The sequence below is a fragment of the Trichoderma evansii genome, assembly GCF_050947405.1.
Source record: "Trichoderma evansii strain SZMC 28006 chromosome Unknown GGI43scaffold_16, whole genome shotgun sequence".
Classification (NCBI taxonomy): Eukaryota; Fungi; Ascomycota; class Sordariomycetes; order Hypocreales; family Hypocreaceae; genus Trichoderma; species Trichoderma evansii.
The window spans coordinates 380,577-391,029 of record NW_028145190.1 but is presented as its reverse complement, the minus strand read 5'-3'; the positions used below and the strand labels follow the sequence as shown (position 1 = coordinate 391,029).

The 10,453-nt window shown below is 51.7% G+C and overlaps 4 protein-coding genes across 4 annotated transcripts; all 4 read left to right on the top strand.

Annotated features, from left to right (window-relative positions):
• The first annotated feature begins 639 nt into the window (after positions 1-639).
• On the top strand, positions 640-1,931 carry GGI43DRAFT_106511 (uncharacterized protein). Its single transcript, XM_083198848.1, has one exon. The coding sequence runs from the start codon at positions 917-919 to the stop codon at positions 1,676-1,678; it is 762 nt and encodes a 253-aa protein (XP_083058577.1). The 5' UTR covers positions 640-916; the 3' UTR covers positions 1,679-1,931.
• A 1,449-nt stretch (positions 1,932-3,380) lies between these two features.
• On the top strand, positions 3,381-4,532 carry GGI43DRAFT_106533 (TATA-binding protein). Its single transcript, XM_083198849.1, has 5 exons — positions 3,381-3,405; positions 3,477-3,771; positions 3,831-3,918; positions 3,992-4,406; positions 4,468-4,532. Exons 2-5 carry the CDS (start codon positions 3,530-3,532, stop codon positions 4,482-4,484), a joined length of 762 nt encoding a protein of 253 aa, XP_083058576.1. The 5' UTR covers positions 3,381-3,405; positions 3,477-3,529; the 3' UTR covers positions 4,485-4,532.
• Positions 4,533-4,804: 272 nt separating this feature from the next.
• On the top strand, positions 4,805-7,098 carry GGI43DRAFT_410151 (FAD dependent oxidoreductase). Its single transcript, XM_083206595.1, has one exon. The coding sequence runs from the start codon at positions 5,444-5,446 to the stop codon at positions 6,845-6,847; it is 1,404 nt and encodes a 467-aa protein (XP_083058575.1). The 5' UTR covers positions 4,805-5,443; the 3' UTR covers positions 6,848-7,098.
• Positions 7,099-10,283, top strand: GGI43DRAFT_410150 (SWAP/Surp domain-containing protein). Its single transcript, XM_083206594.1, has one exon. The coding sequence runs from the start codon at positions 7,290-7,292 to the stop codon at positions 9,648-9,650; it is 2,361 nt and encodes a 786-aa protein (XP_083058574.1). The 5' UTR covers positions 7,099-7,289; the 3' UTR covers positions 9,651-10,283.
• The last annotated feature ends 170 nt before the right edge of the window (positions 10,284-10,453 follow it).

The following is a 10,453-nucleotide window of genomic DNA, read 5'->3' as shown; positions in this document are numbered from 1 at the left end:
GTCTTATTAAAGGGTGAATACTTTTACGCGACAATTGCCAAAGAATGAAGGATTAATGCAAAGGATCAATGCAGACACATCCCATGCAACAGAGGGTAGCACCAAGTAAAAAAAATTTCATATAATGATTAGAAAAAAAAAAAAAAAGAAAAGAAAAGAGTAAGAAGCCACTTTGTTTGCTCCCGTCTACGTCTCTTATGCGTTGCTTTCCCGAAGGGATTCACTGTGCATTCTTTCGTTGCATTTCAAGGCTGCACAAAATGCCGTTGGCAGTGAAACATTGAGATTCCTCTCGTTTCGTTCCGGTTTTGCTGCTGCAGCTGGTTCCCAAAAAGGCCACGGGGCTCGGCACGAAGTCAGCATTAGTGCCCTCGTTGCTCGTTACAGAGGCAGCCATACGGTGGTAGCAGTAGCACTGCTACCAGGGCCTGTTCAGCTCCCCCGGCTGCTGATCGTCGCCTGGATGAGTTGGAACGATACGAGCAGTCCTACTGCATACCCAACAGCCATGGATGGAAAAATTTTTCTACGTCAGGTTCTCTTCTACGGGCTTCCGCGAAGGCTATTTTTACGCGGTTGATGCGACTACTGGGACAAAATCGATGCTACACCAACAACGGCTGGGGCTGGCGAGAAACGCAAATTTTTTCTGGATCTAAGGCGGGCAACGTATCCAGTTCTGGCAGCGATGCGGCGCTAGGGAGCAAAGTGTAACGTGGAAATTTTCAAAGCAAAGAAAAGCTGTTGGGGTCACCGGGTTGGAAAATTGTTAGTGAGGTACTTTGTGCGAGCCTGAAGCAAATCTTGGCTCATGCTCGCCAGGTAGCAGGTACAAGGCGATCGCCAGCTGTCCCAATCTCCCGTGATTGCGCCGGTGCAACCTGCGGGACCCGGCTTATCTGGCATTGATTGAGACATGCAGCAGCACTGGCTCTGGGCTTTATCTCGCTTAGCCACAAGATTGTGCGAATCCGTGTTTTTTTACATCCTCGGTGGGCATTTTTCTGTGGATGCATTGCGTCGGCGCAGATGCCACTTACCTGGCGTTGTTGGGCAAGGGCACATACTAATATATTGCGCTGATGCAAAAGCGCCAGCCAAGCTTGTACCCAGTACTTGGCGCCGAGGAGCCACTCACAAGGCCGCAAGCAGCAGTGGATGCGGCTCCTGGGATGGTTGGCTCAGAGTCAATGACTCACTAACGCCAGGATGCGCCTTGTGCCATTTTTGCCTCCTCCCAAACCGGACCTTGCCCACACGGCTGTGGCAGAAAATTCTGCTGTGTGCGGCGATGCGTGCGACGCGACTCGTAATCGGTTCCATCGGCCAGACGCAACCCAGACACACAGCAGCGGCACGACAGAAGCAACGCAGCGCATCGCATGGCGCTTCGCTTGCCGCTGAGACGATGCTGAGACGCAAAAGCTGTGTGCAGCCCGTCCTTGGGCTTCGCAGCCAGGGGCAACAGAGCGCCGCGTGTTTCAAAGCTCGTGTTGTTTCCATGGCGTGGCCGCTGGATGGAAGACGTGGTTCAGTGGGTGAGGGGGGCGGCGAAGACGCAATTTCAGGGAGTGGTTGGTGGGTAAGGCTCATCAAAAGGGGGGAGAGGGGGCGAATGGGCGCGACGCGACCAACCGTGGGATCCACCGCCAGCCCCGTCAAACCTGCCTGGGGCTGATTTGATGGTCGCTCGCCCCAGCAACAGACAGCAGGAGAGTCAAGCGAATTTCCCCGTCATCCCGATATTCGCCATCCGCGCAAAATCGACGCTGTGTTTAGTGGAAAGGGCGGCGTTGCGACAGACTGAGCGGCAGCAGCAGCGGACGGGGCCCGCGAATGGCTTGCTCTGTGCTGTCTCTCTCATCAGCAGCTGGCCTCTCGTAAACGGGTCGTGCAGCTGCTGCACGCATGGTCGAGCGAGTGGTGGTGAAGCGCCGGCGCTGTCATGGATTGCATGCGAGCAAATGAAATGAGGTGAAATGAAAACCAGCCAGAAAACTGCAGCTGTTTCTGCACGTTGGGATGCAGCCAGAAGGAAGAGGAAGAAAGAAGAAAGGAAAAGGAAGTGAAAGCGAAGTGAGAGCGCTCAAAAGGTGTGTTTGCTGGGCCTCAGAAAAGCCCTGGCTCGCGCTGCAGCACCGTGACCGCCAGCTCAGCCCCCCTGCCGCCTGCGCTGTACCCCCGTTATTCCTGGTGCCACAGCGCTGGTACCGCGAGGTTCTGCATGCTACCGCGATACTTCAGGGGGCCTTGTGAGCCTGTGGTGGGCAAAGGAGATAAAAGCTCAGTGGCGCGTGGCGCTGATTGGCTGCACCTGCGGCTAGTGCACACGCTACGCTGAGCTCGGGTCTGCCAAAAACGACGCCACAGGTGGTGTTGTTGCCTGGGAGCCCTGCCTGGGCCTTCCGGAGCGAGAATTATAAGTACCCAGCCCTCCCCCATCCGCTGTTTTTTGTTGTTCTTGCGAGGAAGTCCCGACCGGCGGCCCTGCGTACCTCCCATATACGTTCGGCGCTCTCATTAATATTTTCTCCCCCTCCAACGACGTCACGCCCCACTTTGCAACCTCCAAGGCTTGCTTGTCACTTTTTTCTTTTCGCTCTACTCTCACGCTCTCTTCCTTCATCGGACGCCTCAGACGCCCGCGCCTCACATCGCCCGCATCTGCAAGATCCGTTCGTTGAACAGCCTCTCCCTCATCTAAGCGTCAGGAGATTCGGAGCAGAAGAAAAAAGATTTTTTTTTTTTTTTTAGGTCGCTCGGCGTCGACGTCCCTGCGATCAGGCAATAACAGAGAACTGGAACACGTTCCTTACGCCGTCGCTCCCTCTTTTTATTAATTCACGGGTGCAATCGATCTCGCCGACGAAGACTTATCAAGCGATACAAAGTACTGCCCGTCGTCGTCGCCCATCGAGTCGTTGCCTCGTTCTGTAGAACGCAATTTAAAAAAAGAAATAACCCTCCAAAAAAAAAAATTGCTTTGAAGTGAAGACAAAGGCCTTTTCGAGTCTTTGCCCCCGTTGGACGAACGCTTTTTATAGAGACTCGACCTCCATTCTCTCACATATTCTACCCATCTTGCGATTTGCATCTGGCATTCGCAAGAACTCCAATATCTGCTTGAGCAGTATTTCTGTAGGGGAGACATTCACTTGTTCATCTCCCACATTAGGTAGGTGGCAACTTTTCTGCATCTTCCCACATCCATTCACCTCATTGCGCTGCTGTGGCAAACACGTGTTGCCAACTGGCAGTGCAGCAGCCACATCATAACAAAAGCCCGATTTCTTTTCTGCCCATTCAACTTCCTCTTTTCATCCCGCATTCTGCCTATGCAGCACAATAATTTGCTATTGTGCCAATCAGCAGTTTCAATACCCTTGCTTTGACCATTATTCATCCGTTGGGTTACCTCGATGCATCACTAGCCATCAGGATATGCAAGCGACTAACCTTAATTTTCCTCTGATCAGATCTGCTCAGTTCTAAGGTTGCAGCCTCACCTATCTGATCTACAGTCGCGATCATGGAGGGCATTCAAACGCATCCGGCCAACGCCGCTCAGGCAAAGGCCTTTACCGCTCCTGGCTCGCTGTCCTTCCCCGGTGCATCAAACGAGCTCACTCCTCCCTTAACAAACGGCGATGGCAGCCAGCGAATGGCTCCCAACGGTCAACAGGTTGTAAATGGGAACGGGGTGACTCCTGCAACTCCCGCCGCAACGCCTGCAGCCTCTCAAGGCCCCAGTGGCATTACGCCTACTCTGCAGTATGTATACACTTGAGTGCCTTTAGCTGTGCTCTTTGAGACTTATCTCCCAATCAAAGGAACATCGTGGCTACCGTCAACCTCGACTGTCGATTGGACTTGAAGACGATCGCCCTGCACGCAAGAAACGCCGAATACAACCCAAAGGTGAATACTTGAATGGCAACTCAAGGGGAGATTTGTTACTGGTCATGTATCAGTGCTAACAAGCAACGTGCAGCGTTTTGCCGCCGTTATTATGCGTATTCGTGAGCCCAAGACAACTGCCCTCATCTTCGCGTCCGGCAAGATGGTTGTTACTGGTGCCAAATCTGAAGACGATTCCAAGCTGGCCTCTCGCAAATATGCCCGTATTATCCAGAAGCTCGGCTTTAACGCCAAGTTTACGGACTTCAAGATCCAGAACATTGTCGGCTCCTGCGACATCAAATTCCCGATCCGTCTCGAAGGTCTTGCTTCTCGCCATCACAACTTTAGCTCCTACGAGCCTGAGTTGTTCCCCGGTCTGATTTACCGCATGATCAAGCCCAAGATTGTGTTGCTTATTTTCGTATCTGGCAAGATTGTCTTGACAGGTGCTAAAGTAAGAGAAGAGATTTACCAGGCCTTTGAGATGATCTACCCTGTGCTTCAAGGTTTGTTTACACTACAACATCAATACAACAATATAGCGGTTGCTAACTCAAATACAATCAGATTTCCGGAAAGTCTAAATGCACTTACGGGTATGGTCAAGAGATTCTACATCTCGTGTACCACTACTTTATCTAATTACCATAAAAAAAACCGACGTATATGACTAGACCTCTTAACAGGTCATGATACCACGACTACTCCATAGGACGTCGTTTGCTCCCAGGGCTTGGTAGGACACGGCCAAGTTCCTTAGAGGGGTGCCCGCTTGTACCATTTGATTTCTGCTTGCATTGCATTGGCGTTGGCAAAGGGGTGGAAGGCCAGGAAGAGGTTCTTTTGCGTTTTTTTCTTTTCTTACGATGGATCTGGTTCACGGCAAAAAAGAACAAAGACTACCCATCCCGCGACACAACATAGATTGCTCGTGGCTCGTTTTCAGACTGCTATGCCAGTCTTTTACGGCCTTTTTTAATGCTTTCCAAGGGGGAATAAGTCAAGTTGAAAGTGGATCGAAAGAACGTTGCTGATCAGTTGGAGCAGCCAAAGATGTTGGTTGATTGGCTGGCTAGTGATGAAAATGAACAGTTTTCCGTGACTGCGTCATGGGAGCTGGGCAACTTATGAGGACATCTTACGCCCTTTGAGGGACGAGATATGATTAGTACATGCGCCTTTTGGCCTTAGCATAGGGCGTAACTGTTACAAAAGCCCATGGTCTTTTGCAGTTAGCATTATCAGAAGAATGCCTGATTCTGTCCTCTAATAATGGCGATGGCCTGATCTCACCTGCGTTTTCGTGTCGATGTGATTCTATGTAGTTCTCTCCATTGGCATTTTTTGTGGGGAGTCGACGTCTGTTGCATGTGGCCAGGTTTGGTAAGCCTACCGATCGTCGGAAGTCCCCACGGCTGAGCCCCTCCTTGGACTCATCAACGACAAGGTAGCCGATAGTATGCGTGACTGTAAATAAATTCGAGTTGAAAGCGCTGAATTTGCGCAGACGAAGACACGCATATCCTGGCCGCTCAACTCTTAAATGGTAAACATGGATACCCCTCCTCGATCTATCCTCATAGTCGGTTCCGGCGTGTATGCTCTGTCCACGGCCTGGGCGCTCACCAAGAGGCCGTTTTATGATAAGACCACCATCACCATAGTAGACGATGTGCGTGGAGGGGCTTTTCCACCAGGAGATGCTGCCAGCGTAGACTCATCGAGAATCATCCGAGCCGATTATGCGGACCCGGACTACGCCGAGTTGGCAGCTCTCGCGCAAGAAGAATGGCGTAAGCAGGGCGATGATGAACTCGGTGGCCAGGGACGATATACCGAGACCGGGCTATTCCTCGCAGCGAATGAATCGACGGAGCCGAAGATGTCAGGTATGGGATACACCAAATCCAGCTGGGAAAACGCAACGCGCATTGCAAAAGAGAGCGGGTTGGCCCATAAAGTTCGACACATGGAAACTGCAGAAGCCCTGCAAGACTTCTTAGGCGTCGAAGGCCATCCTGGTGATTGGGGTTATGTGAATGAGCTTTCCGGATGGGCCAATGCCGGCGAGGGCATGAGATGGATGTATGGCCGGGTCAAGGCCACAGGCAGAGTGAATTTTGTGGACGGACGAGTAGAGGAACTCATCACTGAGGGCAAGAGAGTCGTTGGCGCACGACTGAGCGACTCCCAGGTCCTAACGGCGGAAGTTGTCTTCGTTGCTGCAGGTGCATGGACAGGCAGCTTGATTGACTTGAGAGGACGAGTAGAGGCCACGGCCCAGCCCTTGGGCTATATCGATGTCTCACAGGAGGAATTTGAAGTGTTGGCCAAGCAGCCTGTGGCACTGAACCTTAGCACCGGCTTCTTCATCATTCCACCGCAGACTCGCGTTTTGAAAGTCGCGAGACATTCGTTTGGATATCTCAATCCAGTGCTAGTCGAAAGGGCGTTACCCCTTTCGCCCTCGGAAGAGCGCAAGCCAATCGTTGTTTCGAGACCACTAACACAGCGGGATGGAGCAAGCAGTAGCACCAATGTGCTGCCGCCAGATGCGGATCAGGCACTGCGCCAAGCCCTGAAAGACCTGTCGCCCATCAAAGGCCTCGAGGACCGGCCGTGGAAGGAGACAAGACTGTGCTGGTACTCGGACACGAGCGACGGCGACTTCCTGGCGGACTGGCATCCGGGCTGGGAAGGGCTGTTTGTGGCGACTGGCGACAGCGGACATGGATACAAGTTCCTGCCCGTGCTGGGCGAGAAGCTGCTGGACTGCATGGCAGGGAAAGGTGGGAAGCTTGGCGAGAAGTGGAAGTGGAAGAAGGAGACAGCAGAGGACGCGGGCAGAGAAATTGACGGGAGGTTCAAGGGGCTGGTGACGATGGACGGGAGCAGGGGAGGGAGTCCAGGGTTGATATTGCGAGAGGAATTAAGTAAGAGAAGATGAGCCGCCAGCCATGTGATGTGACGACATCCGGCATGTCCGGGGCTGTCTTGTTAGTAATGAGTGCTTTGTGGTAGAATGTAGGGTAGGGAAGAGAGTATCTGGTTAGTAAACAAGATTGTGTGTGCTGAAGACGAAATTATTTGTGGTTTTTGTTAATTTTGGCGTCCGAGTTTGTAATTCACGAGCTTGCTCTTCCCAGATTGGCCGAGAGTAAATTATGCTAGTATCGGGGCTTATATGACAGCGATGGGTGCTTCGACTTATCGATAGCCGCCGATACGGCACGCCGTAGGCCTAATACGTACCTGCACGACTTTAATGTTACGCCTTGGTTGCTACCGTTCAGCTGCCTCACACGGCTGAGCTAGGCTTTCATTCAACCGTTATATCGACTATCATGGACTAGCATTCTTCCTTGAAATCTTCGTAATATCGACGCGCGATGTCATCCTCTAGGAATCCCGGCGACGCCCCTCGAATGGAGTCCAAATTCAAAAACACCACCAAGCCATCCGTGTTCGAGAAGCAAAAGGCCGAGGCGGAAGCCAAGCGCAAGCGAGAAGCTGCAGAGACCGCGGCCGTCTACGAAGACTTTATCAAGAGCTTCGATCACGATGGCGACGATGACGCAGAACGTAACGCCGCGCCGCAGCAGAGTCGCCGACCTGGATTTGGCAACCTCGGTGGTCCGCCGCCGCCCTCTGGACCTGGAGGAGCTTCGCGACGACATTTTGGCACCTCCTCGGGGATGAAGAGCGGGCCGGGGAGCTTGGGGATGCCGCCCATGCCGTTTGCTAAGAAACGATCGTTTAAAGATTTCTCCAAGGAGCCGGAGGGTAGGGCGACGCTGAAATTCGAGGGCCAGAGCGACGATGAGGAGATGGTCGACCGCGCCGAAGAGAAGGCTATAGCTAGGCCAACTCTACGGCTGTCGAATCTTCCACCAGGGATATCCCCTGCAACGATTAAGTCGCTACTACCTACCAATCTAACGGTCGAAAATGTCAAGATACAGCCTCCGGCAGGCCCTGGGGGAACCGAGAGAAAGTGCACGGTTGCCATTGTGACGTTGTCGAAAGAGACGCCCGCCACTGATATGGATGCTGCAGTAAGCGCGCTACAGAATAGATATATGGGATATGGCTACTATCTATCTCTGCACCGCCACCTTTCTTCAGCTGTCAGCAACTCTGCGTTGTCGGGCTTGGCTTCTTCTACTTCGGCATCTCAGCCTTTTGGAGCGAAGCCGGTAGAACAAGAATCTGCGGGTGGACATGGCGATCATTCACGCCATGGATTCCAACGAGGATTCGCTCCGCCAACTTCATACTCCCATGGACCCGGATCCGTAAATCGGTCTTCTCTATTACACGTACCGGTTAAGCCTCCTTCAGACATTCGAATGATTCGATTAATCAACAAAGTCATTGAAGGTGTCCTTGAGCACGGCCCTGATTTTGAAGCTCTACTCATGTCACGCGCATCAGTGCAACGAGAAGAAAAATGGGCTTGGATATGGGACGCAAGGAGTCAAGGCGGTGTTTGGTATCGATGGATGCTTTGGGGAGTGATTACTGGATCACATTTACAGCAGAAGAAAAAAGGTAAATTCATTCCACTCTTTGAAGGAGGCCATGCGTGGAAAACTCCTGAAACGGGTCTTCGCTTCGAGTACACCACCAAGCTGGATGAGTTTGTCTCAGACTCCGAGTATGATTCTTCAGAGGATGAAGACTTTGATGGAGATGTAAATCGAGAGGGTGGCCCGACTGGTGATGAAGGCAAGGCGTTTCTTAACCCCTTGGAAAAGGCCAAACTAGTTCATCTTCTATCTCGATTGCCTACTACCATTGGAAAAGTGCGCAAGGGGGATATCGCGCGGGTAACGGCTTTTGCCATTACGCACGTTAGTCGCGGTGCTGACGAAGTTGTGGACTTGATTGTCTCCAATGTCGAACAGCCTCTAGCCTTGGCAATTACGAACGCCGAGAAGGGCAAAGATGGCAAAGGGGAGCAACAAGCAACAGGAGCAGAGGAAAGCACGGCAAACGAAAATACGGATGCCAGCGCGGCCACCTTGGTTGGCTTATATGTAGTCAGCGATATTCTGTCATCGTCCTCTACGAGCAGCGTTCGACACGCATGGCGTTACCGGCAACTTCTCGAGACGGCATTGCGCAGCAGAAAAGTTTTTGAACGCTTGGGATTGATGGCGGAAAAGCAGGGTTGGGGTCGACTGCGTGCAGAAAAGTGGAAGCGAAGCGTTACTCTTGTTCTGAACTTGTGGGAAGGGTGGTGTGTCTTTCCGGTAGAAAGCCATGCGTTGTTTGTGAGCGCATTTGAAAATCCGCCGTCCCTGAAAGTGCAAGACAAGGTGGACGAATCTGCCAAGAAGGGCAAATGGAAGGTTGTCGAAGCGAATTCTACAACTGCAACGTCCGAGGAGGTTGCCGACGATACCTCGGCTAAGGAGGGCGGTGTAATTGGAGAACCGATACAAGAAGAGGAAGAAGCAACGGGGGAGCCGATTGAAGAAGATGATCTCGACGGCGAACCTCTCGCAGAGGACGACTTGGATGGAGAGCCAATTGAAGATGACGACATAGATGGTGAACCCATGGACGAGGACGAGGATGAAGATGAGGCCAAAGGCGACGATCCTGGACAACAAGGGGCAGACGATGTTAAAGCCACTACGAATACAAACGACACAGAATCACATTCAGCGGGCCGTGGCCAGCCCAAGAGACGAATGCGAGCGGCCGATATGTTTGCCGATTCTGACAACTCAGATGGGAATTAGTCAGGGGCTGCCAGGCACCAGCATTTGCTATGATTTTTGGGATGGCGTGGAGTACGATTTTGAGGTATACACTACTACATGATACATACAGAGTAATGAAATAATATTATATAAAGTATCTCGACTACCATAAGGAGAGCAGGAATTAGCAGCGGAATTATTAGTAACCGCAGCCCCTTATGGTTGTATCTATGATGGCTAATTCTTTTTCCTTTTTTTTTTCTCTTCTTTTATAACGAATAGCCTATCCAGAGCTTCTGGTGTCGGTCGATACCCACTCACTGTCTTATACTAGAGCTCATTAGGAATTGCTTGAAGCTTTGCTTCAGGAACTACGGAGTAGTGTACGTGAATAACCATGGGAATAAAGATAGGTCAAGTAATGCCCTTCGACTCAGCATCAGTAATAAATAATGAGAGAGGGCACAATGCATAATGAGCACGCGCGCGCCTAGGGTGAGAAAGGCACATGGAACTGTTGAGCAACAAAGTGCCGAGTGGCATTACTAGATAGAGTAGGCCGGCCCTTTTGGTAAGGCGGGTGGTGCCAGGCAGCCAATAGAAACTTGCTCATCAAGGTGCGGGACGGTTCAACGTTGGCATGGATTAAAAATAAAAAAGTGTCTGTGTGTTGGTGAGATTTGCTCTCCCCGTCCGAGCTTTACTTTACTGGGCGAAAGACGATCGCGAGATGAGCGATTCAGTCAGAGCCTGGCCTGTGGTTTTGCTTGTTTCTACGGCTGCCGATGCCCTGCATGTTTGACACTTCCGTCCGGATGTGTGAGAAGATTTAGAGTCACACG